Genomic DNA, 15,611 nt, shown 5'->3' with positions numbered 1-15,611 from the left:
CAGCCAGGTGCCATTCACCTTGCAGACCAGGGGCCCTCCGGAGTCGCCCTGTGGGTGGTAGGGAGGGGCTCAGTGCGGCTGCGGGGGGCGGTGGGGGCTGCGGGGGGTGGGGTGGGGGGCTCAGGGCGGCTGCGGGGGGCGGTGGGGGCTGCGGGGGCGCTCCCCCACCTGGCAGGAATCCCTCCTGCTGTCCCCGGCACACAGCATGTCCTCCCGCACGATGGGGACGCTGTCCCCCGTGTACAGGCCAGAGTGGTACTTCCTGTCACAGACACTGTTCTCCACGACGGGCACCTTCACCTGCTTCAGGGGGAACGGGGGCGGCAGGCGCCCTGCGGGGAGGGGGCGGAGGGAGGCAGACTTGGGCCAGGGGCTCAGCTCTCCCCATCCCGGATGGCAGGGGTGGGGGGGGACCCCGGAGCCCTGCTGAGACCGCTTCTCAGAGGGTCTGCAGCTCGGCCGACGCAGTGGTGAGCGCTTCCCTCCCACTGCGAGGCTGCGAGGCTATGGGTTCTCGGCCTCATCTAAGGCCCGTTCAGGGAGGGGAAGGGCTGCGGTCCTGGGATTTGCAGAGCAGAAGCCCAGTCTTCCTTCAGCTCCGCTGCCTCCAGGATGGGCTAGGTTCTGGGCACCACCCGGCCCTGCCTCTGGCCAGCCCCGGCCCCAGGACTCAGCTTGCCCTTCTGTGCCGGGGCGCTTGGGCAGCACGCCACCGTCTCTGCCGCCCTCGGCCGATCGCAGGAGCAGGGTCCTTTTGCAGGACGCCAAGCGTACAACACTGGGCAGCTGTTCACACTGAGTGTTCCCAGCTGTGCTCTGAAGCGGGGCTCAAATAGCACAAGCCCTTTACACGGGAGCGGGGGTGGTGTGCTGGAGGGGGTGCCCAAGCGGCAGTCAAGCTCTCCCACACCCCCGCAGGTGTCTGGTCTCCTGTCCATGGGCACAGCACCGAGATGCAAGCTGCCCAGCCCAACATTATCGTTAACCAGACGTTTCATGTGTCCGATTTTCCTCTTTCCTCTTAGCGTACCCATTAATACCAACTGCAGCTGTACCCATTTCATGGCAGGGGAAACTAAGGCACAGAGGTGCTGAGGGACCTGCCCAACACCCCGAGAGTTTCGTCCATCTGTTGGGCTCTCGGCACACCAGGCCACTACCACCTCTCCTCCCCAGGGTCTCCACACTCTGGCTCCCTGATGGGCAGTGGGGATGCTGGTCCCCAGAGGAAACACCAGAGCCTGGGGCCTGGCCCCGCCCCATCCTGGGGTCCCCTACACTCACTTCCATTGTCCACATCGCCCCAGCCCGTCACCCAGCACTGCGTCCCCGGGGGGAAGGTCTCCGACGCAGGGGGCAGCGTGACTGGCTGGACGTGGCAGGAGATGCTCACGGGCTCATCCAGCTCCAGCAGAGCGATGTCCGCCCCGTTCGTGGCTGTGTAGTAGTTGGGGTGGGGGATGACCCTGCTGATGGAGAGCAGCTGGTCCTGGTAATACAGGTGCTGCTCCCGCAGCTGCACCCTGAGGTATGAGGGGTCGCGGACTTCCCTGGGGACAGAGACGGGCCCCTACTCAGAGCTTAGCCACCCTCGGGACACCCAGGAGCCTGGGTGGAGCCCCAGCGCACCCCACCCACAGGCCCCCTGGAGACTCACGGTCCGACGCAGTGGGCCGCGGTCAGCACCCACTGGGGGTGGATCAGGGAGCCCCCGCAGAGGTGCCTCCAGTACCCGCGGCTGACTCTCAGGCTCACCTGCCAGGGCCACCTGCTCCCAGGGGCATCCTGGCCCCCGACGATGCCTGCGCGCTGCAGGGCCTGGCCTGGGGCTGGAGCAGGAAGCCTTCAGCCCTGGGCTCCTCTGAACCCACCACCCGCCCCTGGGCTTGTGGGGGTGGGGGAGGGCAGAGACCCCGCGGGCCCGGGGTCAGGACTCACCAGGGGCCACGGGGACCAGGCTCAGCAGGAGGGCCAGCGCCAGCAGAGGGAGCATCTGCAAGGAGCAGGGAGGGGTCCGGGGCTGCAGGGTCTGGGGGTGCGGGGTCCAGTGGCATGGGGCCCTTGATCAGGGGGTCTGTCCAGGCCAGGGGTCTGGGGCCTCAGTGCTCGGCCACCCGGCTACACAGTGACAGCTGATGTCGGGGTCCTGCTGAGGGGCTCACCTTGGCAGGTCCAGGCTGCTCTTGCCCAGCCCGCTCTCTCTGCCCCTTTATCCTCACAGACAACCAGAGGGTCAGGGGAGGGGGCGGGTCCTCCGATCCAGGGGAGTCGGGACGGAAGTGGATGACTCAGACCAGAGGGAGTCCATCTGGTCAGGAAGGGCCCTGCCGCCCCCGTCCACGCCGGCAGACCCGATTCCTCCATGTGGCCCCACATCCATCTCTGGCTGTTATCTGAGAAGTTAACTCTACCATCAGGGGAGCCGTGTTATCTGGGGATCTGAGTGCCATTTGCACGGGACGGGCTGAGGGACTTGAAGGCGAGGGGACAGGAGAGGCCAGATCCACCTTCCCTGGACGCTCCCCCCAGGCCCAGCACCCCGTCCCCTGCCTGCAGGCCAGGGTGAGCCCCATCCGTGTCCACCCACCCCGCCTCCTCACTCTCCCCTGGGCCTGCAGCCCATCCGCCCTCTTCAGCTCACGGCCTCCTGACCCCGGCCTCTCCCACGCCACCATCCATGTGGCACCTCCTGGGCCCTAGGGGAGCCCTGCCTTGCCCCCACTCTGCCGGGATGCCAGCCTGGCCCTGGGGTGCTCCTGCCCCTGGCTGGCTCTCTCGCACGTCCTAGGGGTGTACCCAGCTGGGTTTCTCACGTGAGCACACCTCAACACAGGCCGGGGCTGCCTGGGCCCCATCTCAGGCATCCCTCCAGCAGACCCTGGTCACTGATTCTCCTGCCCCCACACCAGGCCTCCCGGGCCCTGGGAGGGGCAGCCTGGGCTCCAGCTCTCCCCACCCCGGTGCCTCCTCCAAGGCCACTCTCCTAGGTGTGCAGCCCCCATGGGCTCAGAGCGGAGGAGCGCCTCTGTCGTCCTGATCCGTCAGCTGATCAAACGTGGAGCATGCGCTGTTGGGCCAGGGCTCTGAGCCCAGGGCTGGTGGGGAGGAGACAAGCCTGTGCCCCCCATGGCCTCTGCCCCCCACCGCTGTGGATCATCAGGCAGCTCCCCACCCAACCCTGTGCCTCAGCTCCCCCACACCTAAGAGGGGGCCGCTGATCTCGAGCTTCCCGGAGGACCAGCAGCCTGTGCGTAGGAGCTGGGCAGGGGGCTGGGGCAGGAAGGAGGGGCAGGAAAGTCCCAGCCCTTACCAGGGGCCTAATCAGCTCAGTCATCAGACCCTGGCCAGGCAGAGGACGGTTAGGAAGGGGCTGCCCCAGGCCGGGCAGCTGGGGCAGTGCCCATCTGATCTGCGGTGGGGCCCACAGGACCCGGGGACGGGTGGGCACAGAGACGCCAGTCACAGGGCTGAGCTGGGCCTCAAACCCTACTCTGTATTTCTTTTCTTTAATGTAATTTTTTAGAACAGGTTTAGATTTACAGAAAACTTTCCAAAGCTGTGTAGACGCACCCATGTGCTCCGGTGACAATGACACTGAGGCTTCTGGGTGCTCCCAGGGACACAGCTAGGGAATCACACAGGGCCTCACGCGTGAGCACACACAGGCACACACACGTACACGTGGGCTGACGCATGAGCACATACGTGGGCTCATACCCCCTGTGTCTACACTGAAGCCACCAGCTTTCCCCAACCCCAGCTCCACACCTCTGGGTTTGCTGCAAGCCCCTCTCCTATATCCTGCCTTCTCCAGTGGGTAAAACCCGGTTCTGCCTCTAATCCATCGACTTATTTGGTCAGTGCCCACGTGTCCATTACCCTCCCATCTCCATTAGCCTTGCCTGAACACAAGCCCTTTTGCTCCGGCTGGCACCCTCCTCTCTTTTCTGCAACACTAACCCCTTCTCGAGCGAGTGCCCACCCGACCACTCAGCTCAGAGGAAGGCGCAAGGAGAGGCAGTGGGCAGAGCCCGGGTGTCCCTGCGTTTCAGAGGGTGAGGGGCGGCAGCTCCTCCTCTCTGCACTTTCCCAATGAGTAAGAAGGTGCTTCTCGGTAGTACTTAACCTTTGAGCAAGCGTCTACACAAGCTGCTGCCTCTTTAAATCGGTTGGGTGTCGTCTGAGGGGTTGTAAGCCTCCTTCTCTCCCGGCTTTACCATATTCTTCTCAGCAGGCGGGTTACACTTTCGCTTTCTTAACAGTGTCCTTCAGAGCATAAGTTTTCAATTTGGCGAAGGCCAGTTTCTTCTGACTCAGAAACTCAAAACTCTGACTTCAGAAACTCACCAGGTTCTTCTGTTTCTCTTGGTGATTTTTGAGCCCCCTCGCCTTCCTCCAGGTCAGGATTTCCTGCTATAGTTGCTCTCCAGTGTTTCACAGTCTTAATGTCTACACTGAGGCCTAGGATCCACTTTGAACAGTTTCTCTGTGAGCACCAAAGCTCACCTCTCTTCCTGTGTCTCACACAGGACACAGTTGTTGCAGAAACATGTGCTAGGAGGGCCCCCTCTCTATCTCCTGAAAACAGGGGACTGTGTCTGTGAGTCTCTTTCTGGGCGACTCTCCTAACACTCTGGGCATCACCCTGCAGTCATGACACCTTCTCGCAGCCACTGCGGGAGCCTGGCAGGTCCCATGTGTGGGTGACTCCGCAGCACGGGGCTACTGCCCCATTTCCCCTGCAGAGCTCCCCCTGACCTGAGCCTCCCCCACTGCCCCGCAGACCACCAGCCAGGATGACCCGACCCAGAGGGCTGCCCCTGTCGGCCGGTTGGACGTGCTGCGTCCCGGGACCCCAAGGAGGCCGGGCAGGTGAACCCAGGCTCGGGAAGTGGAGGATGGGGACTCCCCGGCTCTCTGGCCTCCTGGTCCTCACCCCATTCTGCCCTCAGGATGACCTAGCGGACCTCTGTTCAGCCAGCACCTGACTGCAGGTGAGCTGGGTGAGGGCTGTGGCCATCCTGACTGGCCTACATCACGGGCTCTCCAGGCTCTCTGCCCTCTGACCCTTGACCCATGACCCCACCCTGGCAGGGAGAGCACAGGCCATAGGCTGGGCCAGGGTCAAGAACCACTGGGTCCAGCCCAGCTCAGCGTCTCCTCCTTGTGGGAACTGAGGCCACGGTCACAGGCAGGAGGGTCCGCAGACCCCAGCGCCCCAGGTCCAGCTGTGCTCCCCACGTCCTCTTCGGAGGTCCCAGCCCAGAGCCACAGCTGCAGTCAGACCTCCACTCTGAGACCGTGACCTGGTGGGCCGGGCAGGGGTGGCCAGTCAGCTGAGCCCTCCTCAGCCCGTCCCGTGCGAATGGCACTCAGATCCCCAGATAACACGGCTCCCCTGATGGTAGAGTTAACTTCTCAGATAACAGCCAGAGATAGATGTGGGGCCACATGGAGGAATCGGGTCTGCCGGCGTGGACGGGGGCGGCAGGGCCCTTCCTGACCAGATGGACTCCCTCTGGTCTGAGTCATCCACTTCCGTCCCGACTCCCCTGGATCGGAGGACCCGCCCCCTCCCCTGACCCTCTGGTTGTCTGTGAGGATAAAGGGGCAGAGAGAGCGGGCTGGGCAAGAGCAGCCTGGACCTGCCAAGGTGAGCCCCTCAGCAGGACCCCGACATCAGCTGTCACTGTGTAGCCGGGTGGCCGAGCACTGAGGCCCCAGACCCCTGGCCTGGACAGACCCCCCGATCAAGGGCCCCATGCCACTGGACCCCAGACCCCAGGGCCCAGACCCCAGACCCAGACACCAGACCCCCAGACCCCATACCCCAGACCCCACACCCCCGGACCCCCAGACCCCACACTCCCAGACCCCGCACCCCCAGACCCCAGAGCCCCAGCCCCTGCACCAACTGACCTGAACCCCGAGACCCCAGACCCAGACCCCAGACCTCAGACCCCACGCCCCCACACCCCCACACCCCAGACTCCCAGACCCAGACCCTAGACCCTGCACTCCCACAGCCCTGGACCCCAGACACCCAGACCCCGCACCCCCAGACCCCAGACCCCCAGTCCCCGCAGCCCAGACCCCACACCCCCGGACCCTAGACCCCCAGACCCCACACCCCCAGACCCCGTACCCCTGGACCCCACACCCCAGACCCCTCCCTGTTCCTTGCAGATGCTCCCTCTGCTGGCGCTGGCCCTCCTGCTGAGCCTGGTCCCCGTGGCCCCTGGTGAGTCCTGACCCCGGGCCCGCGGGGTCTCTGCCCTCCCCCACCCCCACAAGCCCAGGGGCGGGTGGTGGGTTCAGAGGAGCCCAGGGCTGAAGGCTTCCTGCTCCAGCCCCAGGCCAGGCCCTGCAGCGCGCAGGCATCGTCGGGGGCCAGGATGCCCCTGGGAGCAGGTGGCCCTGGCAGGTGAGCCTGAGAGTCAGCCGCGGGTACTGGAGGCACCTCTGCGGGGGCTCCCTGATCCACCCCCAGTGGGTGCTGACCGCGGCCCACTGCGTCGGACCGTGAGTCTCCAGGGGGCCTGTGGGTGGGGTGCGCTGGGGCTCCACCCAGGCTCCTGGGTGTCCCGAGGGTGGCTAAGCTCTGAGTAGGGGCCCGTCTCTGTCCCCAGGGAAGTCCGCGACCCCTCATACCTCAGGGTGCAGCTGCGGGAGCAGCACCTGTATTACCAGGACCAGCTGCTCTCCATCAGCAGGGTCATCCCCCACCCCAACTACTACACAGCCACGAACGGGGCGGACATCGCTCTGCTGGAGCTGGATGAGCCCGTGAGCATCTCCTGCCACGTCCAGCCAGTCACGCTGCCCCCTGCGTCGGAGACCTTCCCCCCGGGGACGCAGTGCTGGGTGACGGGCTGGGGCGATGTGGACAATGGAAGTGAGTGTAGGGGACCCCAGGATGGGGCGGGGCCAGGCCCCAGGCTCTGGTGTTTCCTCTGGGGACCAGGGTCCCCACCGTCTGCTCCCTCCTGATGCTGCCTCCCTCCGCCCCCTCCCCGCAGGGCGCCTGCCGCCCCCGTTCCCCCTGAAGCAGGTGAAGGTGCCCGTCGTGGAGAACAGTGTCTGTGACAGGAAGTACCACTCTGGCCTGTACACAGGGGACAGCGTCCCCATCGTGCGGGAGGACATGCTGTGTGCCGGGGACAGCAGGAGGAACCCCTGCCAGGTGGGGGAGCGCCCCCGCAGCCCCCCCCGCCCCCCGCAGCCGCCCTGAGCCCCCCCACCCCCCGCAGCCCCCACCGCCCCCCGCAGCCGCACTGAGCGCCCCCCCACCCGCAGGGCGACTCCGGAGGGCCCCTGGTCTGCAAGGTGAATGGCACCTGGCTGCAGGCAGGCGTGGTCAGCTGGGGCGACGGCTGCGCGAAGCCCAAGCGGCCGGGCATCTACACCCGTGTCACCTCCTACCTGGACTGGATCCACCAGTTCGTCCCCCAGGGGCCCTGAGCCTGGTCCCCAGGCCACCATCTGGGTCAGCGGAGGAGCCGGCCCCCTCTGTCCCCACACCGCTGCTTCCAGCCGTGGAGGCGACCTTCCTGCACCTTCCCCGGCCCCCTCCCTGCTGCCCACCCCCAGTGAGCCCCCTCCCAGCTGACCCCTCTCTGCTGACCCCTCCCTGCCCTGCACACCCTGCCCCAGCCCCCTCCCCGCCCAGCTCAGGGCGCAGGCAGGGGCTGCTGACACTCATTAAAGAGCATGGAGAGCAGAAGGGGTCCTGCCTGTCTCTGGCTGCGGGTGTCGCTGAGGGAGGGGAGGGCCCCAGGACCCGACTGGGTGCAGCCACCGTCTCTGTGGGTCCCCCACCCCTGGGCACCCACCTGGCTGTGGGGGTGGTCCTGCCCTGCCCCTCGAGCCCAGGGCCTCTTTCTTGCACCCTGGCTTGTCTTTTTGGTGAGGTAAAAAGTACCTTTCATGACAGATAAAGCAACAGTCATTGAGATGATTCTCGGGGCCCCAGGTACCCAGCAATGAGTCAAGAACCAGATTATCATCCCCTATAGCCTGTCCCCGCCCCAGGGCCCTGTCCTAACAATCCGGACTACCCAGCCTGGCAGGCAGTCCCTGGGAGGCCTGACAGGTGAGCCCAGACTCTCAGCGGAGAATGGGGACTCCCTGGCATCCCCACCCTGTCCCCAGGGTGACCTGGAGGACCTCTGTTCCCAGGTGAGCTGGGTGAGGACTGCGGTCCATGTCCCTGCTTCTGCACAGAGCCTGGTCAACTGTCCCGCCCTCCTGTCCTCTAACCCTTGACCCATGACCCGTCCTTGGCACAGAGAGTGGGGCCTGGGCCAGGGGCAAGACCTACTGCAGCAGCCCTGGGTCCAACCGGGTGCAGCGTCTTCTCCTTGTGGGGACTGAGGCCAACATCACAGGCAGGAGGGTCACAGACCCTAGCGCCCCAGGTCCACCTCTGCCCACCCACTCCTCCCAACCTGGGGGGGCTGCTTGCTCTTTGGAGTCCTGCAGTTCCTTGAGTCTCCACCAGAAGGAGTCCCTACCGCCTCTGGGTTGGGTTGGGCCAGGCAGGTGGGGATTGGGGGAGGGGCCGGCTGCAGCCCGGGGGCCCCCCATACTGGAGACTCGCTGCCCACCCAGGTTAGAGCAAATAGGTCCCAGCCTCAGCCACATAAGTCCCGGATGGCACCTCCCACCACCTGGGCCAGCCCGGAGGCGGCCGCTGTCCTGCTGCCGCGGTCACCTGCTTTGCTGAGTGGATGGCAGGGCCTGGACGCTGTCGGGGAGCCAACCCCCCCTGGGTACAGCCCCTCACCATGATCCGGCCCTCCTCTGTTCCTGCTCTCAGGGGGAAGGGGTCGTGGGGGAAGCGGGTCTGCCCTGGGGCTGCAGTTGAGGCCAGCAGGACGTGGGGCAGGCCTGGGGTCAGAGCCTTCAGGCAGGGACACAGGTAGAGAGACAGCAGGTGAGGCGGGGCAGCGCCCTCTGCAGCCCTAAGTGACGGCCCAGTTGGGAAGCTCTCTCACAGGGGCCCCGCCCCGCCCCTGCCAGGAGCCCTGGGTCAGACTTCAGTGTGTGAACGATACCATGTGGTTCTGGCTGCCAAGGTGAGCTTGGCTTTTTCCCAGCAGAACTTTCTATCTGCGATCTGCCAAGGAGTGTGGTGGGGGTGGGGTGGGGAACTGGGGAGTGCTGAGGACCTACAGGGGGCAGGGGAGCTCTGTGGAGCTGGTGGTGGCATCACCCAGGTCTGCCCTTGCTAAGGCCACAGGCTGGCCACTCTCCCACGGGGGAGGGGGGTGCCAATTCTGGCGGTGGAAATCCAACGTGTTTCTTAAATAAGTTAATATTTATTCCGCTCTGCTTTGCAGCCCCCCCCCCCCCACCTCCCCTTGACTTGAGAAGCCGAGTTTTCCGCATCGGATTATTGCAAACGTTTAACCTGAATTTATAAAAGAAAGTGAAACGACGGGGCCATCAGCTCAAAGTCTTGACCCAGGCCCCACGGGCAGTGGGGGTCTTATTGCACGGTCCCCACTCCCTGGCGACCGGTCATTTCCCAGAGACCAGAGTCAAGGTGCTCTCTGGAATCCTGAGGGGTTGGAACAGCGGGGAGTGGGTGTGGAGGGGAGATGAGACAGCAATGAGTGGTGGAGACACGGATGAGAACTCGAGACTGTGAGTGACGGAAAAGCGTGGCCACGGCGGCCTTTGGCAGGAAGCTGCCACCAGAGGGCGCGAGCGGCCCCAGGCGTGTTCCCTATAAAAAGAAGTGGACGTGAAGATGGGGCTCTGCTGGGCGGGCTCCGTAGGGCGGCCTCTGCCTTCCTCCTCCTGTTCAGTTTCTGGTCCTTGTTCCTGGAACTCCTGAGCAGGCCGCCAACACGGCCCGGGACCACCTCGGCACACTGGGAAGCCCCAAACCTGAGTCGATAGGACGGAGGCCTTGGGCTGTGGGCTCCCGCTGCTCCACATGCCCAGAACGGCATGGGCCACCCTCTCCCTGTGCTGACATCCTTCTGGCTCCTCTGCCCTCGGGGGGCCCGAGCCAGGATCCACACACAGCCCTGTCCTGGCCGCCACACTGCTGGGCGCACCCCAACCCCAGTGCCAAAGCCTGTGGGCACTGCACCCGGGCTACACGGGCTCATCCACGCTGTCACCCGGGACTGGCACAGCCGGGGGGGACACTCTCTTCGGAGGGCTCTCAGGGACGGTGAGGTGCACCCCCCGCCCCTCCTCTGGGGGGTCTCCTGAGGGCACTGGGGGCTCCGTCTCCCGGGGTTCAGGAGGGGCTGTGGTGCCTGAAGAGGAGGGTCTGGGTTCTGGGGCAGCCCCATGGCCCCCATCCGTGAACAGGTCCCCACTGGGGCCCCCCACGTCCAGCGGCTCAAAGGCGAAGTTCGGGACAGTCAGGTGTTCTGTGCGGCAGGGGGCCTGGCCCCGCCGCTCCCCCTTGGCAGCAGCGTCCAGCCCTGCGCCGTCTGCGGGCTCCAGGGGGTCTCTGTGGGGCACAGCCTCGCAGGATGGGGTTCGCCGCCGCAGGGTGGTGCTGCTGCCCTCCGCCGCAGGGGCCCTGGCCGCACCCTCGTCCTCCGCGGGGGGCTCTATGGAGATGCAGGGGGGGCTCATCTTCTTCTTCCTGCGTGCCCCCAGGGCCAGCTCGGCCTCCAGGGCCCGGGGCTTTGCCTCCCCGGCCTCTGGACGGCTGTCTCCGACGCCCGGCTCCCCCGAGGGTCGCCTCTGCTCGTCCACCCGGCCCGGCTGGTCCAGGAAGCCCCGGGCGTCCACGCTGTAGAGCCTGTGCAGATCTGGCTCGCCGCCCACCATCCCACGGGCAGTGGGCGAGGCCGAAGGACTGCGGGCAGAGCTGGTGATGTGGCTGACCTCCTCATCGGCTGGGTCTGGGGCCTCTGCCTCCTCCCCGCCTGGGGCCGGCGGCCGGCTGGAGAGGCAATGCTGTCCAGAAGTGTGCTTGCGGGTGCGGATGCTGGCGGGCCGCGGGGACCGGGGCGGGGACCGCATGGAAGGCCCCAGGGATGCCTGCCTCACGGGGGTTTTCCCGCCGGACTCTCCCCAGTATGGGCTGCTGGCCCCGGTGCCATCAACCTGCCCTTCCAGGGACTCCGTGCGAACGGCCTCCTGCAAAGGCAGGGAGTCAGGTGAGACCAGCCAGAGGGACTCCCTCCCCACTCCAGGCCAGGTGACCTTGTGACCCCCAAGGCTATGGGCCAGGATGAGATGAGGCTTCAAGATGCTGGTGTGGACGCACTTGCCCCACAACTGGAGCAGAGGGACCCTCACCAATTCTGGTCGTGTGGGGGGGCCAAGCTTCTGTGGGCAGAGCCTGCCCAGGGCCCTGGAAACCCCAAGGGGCACAGACCCCGGCTGCAGCCGCTGCTTGACTGTGGTACTAGACCAGCTTGGCTCCCCAGGCAGGAGGGGGAAGGGAGAGGGGCCAAAGGCTCAGGCAGGAGGGGATCTCTGGCTGCAGCCAGGCTCACCAGCACGGTTTCTGGGGAGGGGGGGGGGGTTTGGGGGGCTTAGTCTGCTGTTTAAGGGGCCGTGGGAGCCCGTGGCCGGGTGTGGTCATTACAGACTCCAAGGGCCCAGCGCCCACATCTCTCATGCTTCAAATGGGGAGGGAACCCCACAGAGATCCCAGGGCTTGGCTGAGGACCCAAAAAACGCCTCCTACCTGTCTGCAGAGCAGCCGGCCGACACTAGGCAAGCGGGCTGCACCCCGAGGGGGCAGGGCACAGAGGGTGTCGCCACCCCTGGCCGGGGAGGACACAGCAGAAGGGACCTGGAGGGAGGCGCAGGACTCCACAGGCGGCGAGTGGGCGGTGGTGACCCGGCCTGCGGCAGGAAAGCGCCAGAAATGCGAATCCACGCCTAGCGGCCCCGCCCCGGCCCCTCTGCCCGGCTCCCACGGTCCCTCTGGCCCCACCCCACCGCCCCTCTGCCCCATCTGACTCCGCCCACCCCGCCCCCACCGCCCACCGCCCCTCCAGCTCCGCCCCGGCCCCGCCCCGTCGGCCCCGCCCGCCCAGGGCCAGGCTGCCTCTGCCCGGGGGCCGTACCCGAAGCGCCCGCGTAGGTCTCCATCTCCACCTCCTGTAGCGGGTGGGGGTGAGCGGCTGCCGCAGGCACCACGGGCCGGAACATGTAGCTGTCGTTGGGCAGCGAGAGCATCCTGGACACCGACACCTTGCGCACGACCAGCACATTGGGGGAGTCCGGCGAGGCGCCGGGGCTCTGCGGGGCCGCGGGCCTGGGCCGGGCGGGGGACCCCTGCGCCATCTCCATCTCGAGCTCCGCGTCCAGCTCGGCGTCCTCGCGGGCCTCCTTGTTGCTCTCCTCCAGGTGCTTCATGAGCACGGCCACCACCACGTTGACCAGCACGAACTGGGCCACCAGCACGAAGGTGACGAAGTAGATGGGCGAGATGGCCGGCAAGTAGGTGAGGCAGTGCTTGTCCTCGCGGGCGCACTCACGTAGCGTGTCCTGCGGGCAGAGGGGGGCGGGCAGGCTCCCAGCTCTGCCTGCGCCCCCCACTCAGGGGGCTCCCATTGCCCCGCCCACCGCGCCAGCCCGTACCTTCATGATCCCATTCCAGTTGTCCCCGGTGGACACGCGGAACAGCGTGAGGAAGGCCATGCCGAAGTTAGAGAAGGTGGCGTGTCTGCTCAGGCCCTCGCAGGGGTTGTCCTCACTGCATTCTGCCGGGAGCGACTGGGTCAGCCTGCCCCACGGGGCCAGGGCACACATGGGCCTGCCCTCCCCGGGGAGAAAGCCATGCTCCTCGGGGTGCAGGGCAGTGGCCCAGCAAGTCCCTTGCTCTGCGGAATGACCAGGCAGCCCTGGTGCTGGAGAGCCCCAGATGCTGGGTCAGGCCTGGGAGTCGCCAGGCCCAGGGTCGGGGCACCAACTTCGGGGTCTGGGCAGACCCTCAAAGGTGACAGCCACCTCGACCCCCTCCCACACAGGCCCACTGGTGGCTCCTGGAACCCACTGAGCGTTCCGTTCACTGACACCCAGTGCGAGGGGGCTCCCATAGGACCTGGGCTGCCATGAAAGGTCCCCACAGGCCCCCACCCAGACTGGCCGAGCCGCCGCCGGGGAGGTCTGAGGAAGGGCTGCCTGCAGCACGACCCTGGGGGCGGGGAGACTTGGAGCCACACCCGTGTTTGCGCGTGCAGTCATACGTGTGCGGCTCTGTCGGCCTGGCCTGGGTGTGAACACGCGCGGGTCTGCACAGTGCGTCTGCGTGCGCCGCGTCCACAGGGGACGGGCTGGAGGCCAGACCAGCGCCCTGAGCGCATGCGTGAAGCTGCGCCTCCCGGGCGTGTCTGGTGGGTGGGTCACCGCGCCGCCGCACTCACCGAGCCTCCCGAACAGCTCCACTCCCAGGGCAGCATAGATAAAAAACAGGAGCATGAAAAGCAGGCCGAGGTTCCCTACCTACACGGGAGAGAAGCGGAGCGAGGTCAGGGGGCTCAGCCCGCCCCGCCCCCCACCCGCGATCTGCCCGGCGAGTTCCCAGGCCTGCCCTGAGCCCTGTGCTTGCTCCAGGCCTCCTGGCCTCGAGGCTCCTGTGGCCCCAGGGCTGCCTGGTGCCCAGGGCCCCTCCTTGGCCCTCACACCCGCCCTGCACCCGGGGGGCTGCATCCAGCTCCTCTGCTCCCGAGTGCCTCAGAGCGACTCCGGCGGACTCCAGCCTCAGGGTCTCCACGGGGAGCTGAAGGCGGAAGCTCTGCAGGCAGCCAGGTCTTGCCCCACCCCTGCCCGGGGCTCTTCCAGGAATTTGCCGCCCCTCCTCCACACCTTCCTGACTCTGATGTGGGTGGTCCCCCTCTTCACCAGCCCCCAGAGCGATCACACCAGGGGTGGCCGGCGCCTGGGCTTCACCCTGCGCCCCACCCGCCGCTCCCACAGACAGGGGGCAGATACCCAGGAGCACTAAGGGTGTAACTGGGGGCTGAGAAAGGCTGCTGGGGACCAGTGGAGGCCAGCTGAAGATGCAGGGTGTGGACGGCTGGGGAGGCAGCCGTGTGGATAGATATATGCTGGGCTGGTGGACAGTGGCCAGGAGGGCTGGATGATGGACAGCTGGGCATCTGGTAGATGGGGGACAGACAACTGTCTGAATGGATGGATAGAAGCCTGGGTGGCTGGATGGCTTGTTGAGAGGGCTGGAGTCACGGTCAGATGGACACATGGATGCCCGGGTGGACTGGCTCAGACAGATGGGGCAATGAGACTTTGAACTCAAGAAGCCACACAGGGTCAGGGCGGGGGCTGTGGACACAGGACGTGAGGATGCAGGGCCTGAACTGGCTTCAGGAGAGACAGGCCTTTGGCCAACACCTGAGCCCTGGGTGTGGTCCTCCAAACTCGACAAGCCCAGGGCAGCCACAGGCCCTGCCCTCTGCCCAAAGCCCACTGAGCACAGAACTGCACGGGGGGTGGGGGGGGTGGGGGGTGGGGTGGGCCCTGGTCTTCCCCAGAGAGACTAGAGTGAGGCCGGAAAGCAGGCGGGCCGCCCCCTCACAGCACAGCTCAGCAGCCCATTACTCCCTGTAGGTGGCCGGGAGGGGCTTGATAATTGCATTTGTCTCGAGACTAGAAAGACCACGTGAACGAATGATGCCTGACCAGTGAGCGAGGCCCTCCTGCAGCCTTGTCCTCTTGGGGGCGTCTGTGATGCCCACCCTGGGGGCAGGGGAGCCAGACCCAGGCCAGGCCCCCGAGCGGCCGACCTACCTGGGGCAGTGCCTGGACCACCGTGTCCAGCAGGGCCCGCATGCCCGTGGCCATCTTGAGCAGCTTCAGGACTAGGACAGGGAGCCGAGCATTAGTAGGGGTGGGGCTGGTCTGACCCGGACCACGCGTCCCCCCGAGTCGGTCCACTGGGGCGGGTGAGGCAGGAGGTGGGGGTGGGCCCTCCAATGGCGCGGGGCTCAGGCGGGCGGCGGCCTACCGCGGGCGATGCGGAGGACACGCATGATTCGGATGATGGTGGGGTTGATGGGCAGTGCTGCGTTCATCTCGATCTCCTCCAGCGTGATGCCCATGATGGACAGCAGGACGATGGCCAGGTCCAGCTGGTTCCACCTGGGCAGGTGGGCAGGCATGGCTCAGCACGGGCCAGCGCCTCCTCCCCGGCACCCCCAGCCCTTCGGAGCACCCGGAGCCCCCTCCCCGCCCCCTGGGAACGTCGTGTCACCAAGGGCACCCCTGCTCAGCACCATCCCCTCTGCAGGCCTCTGGCCGTGGCGCCCACCTGCCCCGCCCCACACACCTGTCCTTGAAGAACCTCCGAAACCCAAAGGCCACCAACTTCAGCACGGCCTCCACGACAAAGACGATGGTGAACACGTAATTGCAGTACTTGAGGGCCTCGTCCAGAGCCTGGGGGCCAGCACCAGGCTCCTGAACGTCAGGCTCCCAGCCCAACAGCCCTTCCCACCCGCCCCCTGTAGTGCTGCCCGCCCCGCCCCACTGCCTCTCTGCTCCGCTGCCCAGGGCACCCCAGCCCTGCCCACAGACAGGCCTATTACTGGATGCAGGTCTGTGCCGGCTTAGGGAGGCCTGCCTGGCCTGACCCTTGCAGCATTCTCAGGACGACCCTCAGTTGG

General features: G+C 66.3%; 3 protein-coding genes across 8 annotated transcripts in view; 1 reads left to right on the top strand and 2 right to left on the bottom strand.

Moving 5' to 3' along the window:
- Positions 1–3: 3 nt before the first annotated feature.
- Positions 4–2,267, bottom strand: LOC122432925 (tryptase-2-like; the record flags this gene model as incomplete). Its single annotated transcript, XM_043455225.1, has 6 exons — positions 2,163–2,267; positions 1,939–1,993; positions 1,658–1,829; positions 1,285–1,550; positions 169–332; positions 4–48 (listed from the first exon to the last, which is right to left on the bottom strand). Coding segments are annotated over exons 2-6 (702 nt in total), but the record flags the coding sequence as incomplete, so codon positions are not given.
- Positions 2,268–5,550: 3,283 nt separating this feature from the next.
- LOC122433089 (tryptase-2-like) lies at positions 5,551–7,720 on the top strand. The gene is made up of 6 exons (XM_043455608.1): positions 5,551–5,653; positions 6,187–6,241; positions 6,351–6,522; positions 6,630–6,895; positions 7,020–7,183; positions 7,297–7,720. The coding sequence occupies exons 2-6, from the start codon at positions 6,187–6,189 to the stop codon at positions 7,459–7,461; spliced, it is 822 nt and encodes a 273-aa protein (XP_043311543.1). The 5' UTR covers positions 5,551–5,653; the 3' UTR covers positions 7,462–7,720.
- A 1,580-nt stretch (positions 7,721–9,300) lies between these two features.
- Positions 9,301–15,611, bottom strand: part of CACNA1H (calcium voltage-gated channel subunit alpha1 H) — a 57,175-nt gene continuing 50,864 nt past the window's right edge. For all 6 annotated transcript variants that reach the window (XM_043455684.1, XM_043455686.1, XM_043455682.1 and 3 more), the window contains 8 exons: positions 15,275–15,384; positions 14,954–15,087; positions 14,737–14,807; positions 13,356–13,434; positions 12,571–12,692; positions 12,054–12,477; positions 11,669–11,829; positions 9,301–11,112 (listed from right to left, as the gene is read on the bottom strand). In XM_043455684.1, coding sequence (XP_043311619.1) covers positions 10,108–11,112; positions 11,669–11,829; positions 12,054–12,477; positions 12,571–12,692; positions 13,356–13,434; positions 14,737–14,807; positions 14,954–15,087; positions 15,275–15,384 — 2,106 coding nt within the window. In that variant the 3' untranslated portion in view covers positions 9,301–10,107. The remainder of the gene's footprint in view (positions 11,113–11,668; positions 11,830–12,053; positions 12,478–12,570; positions 12,693–13,355; positions 13,435–14,736; positions 14,808–14,953; positions 15,088–15,274; positions 15,385–15,611) is intronic.

Source organism: Cervus canadensis, chromosome 32 (genome assembly GCF_019320065.1).
Source record: "Cervus canadensis isolate Bull #8, Minnesota chromosome 32, ASM1932006v1, whole genome shotgun sequence".
NCBI lineage: Eukaryota > Metazoa > Chordata > Mammalia > Artiodactyla > Cervidae > Cervus > Cervus canadensis.
This window is presented reverse-complemented; position numbering and strand designations above follow the sequence as displayed.

Bases quoted from the DNA above. Each gene is read 5' to 3' on its own strand.
- LOC122433089 (XM_043455608.1), top strand. From the start codon at position 6,187: ATGCTCCCTCTGCTGGCGCTGGCCCTCCTGCTGAGCCTGGTCCCCGTG. The intron at 6,242-6,350 runs GTGAGTCCTGAC...TTCCTGCTCCAG, and splicing joins CCTGGTCCCCGTGGCCCCTG to CCCCAGGCCAGGCCCTGCAG. The intron at 7,184-7,296 runs GTGGGGGAGCGC...CCCCACCCGCAG, and splicing joins GCAGGAGGAACCCCTGCCAG to GGCGACTCCGGAGGGCCCCT.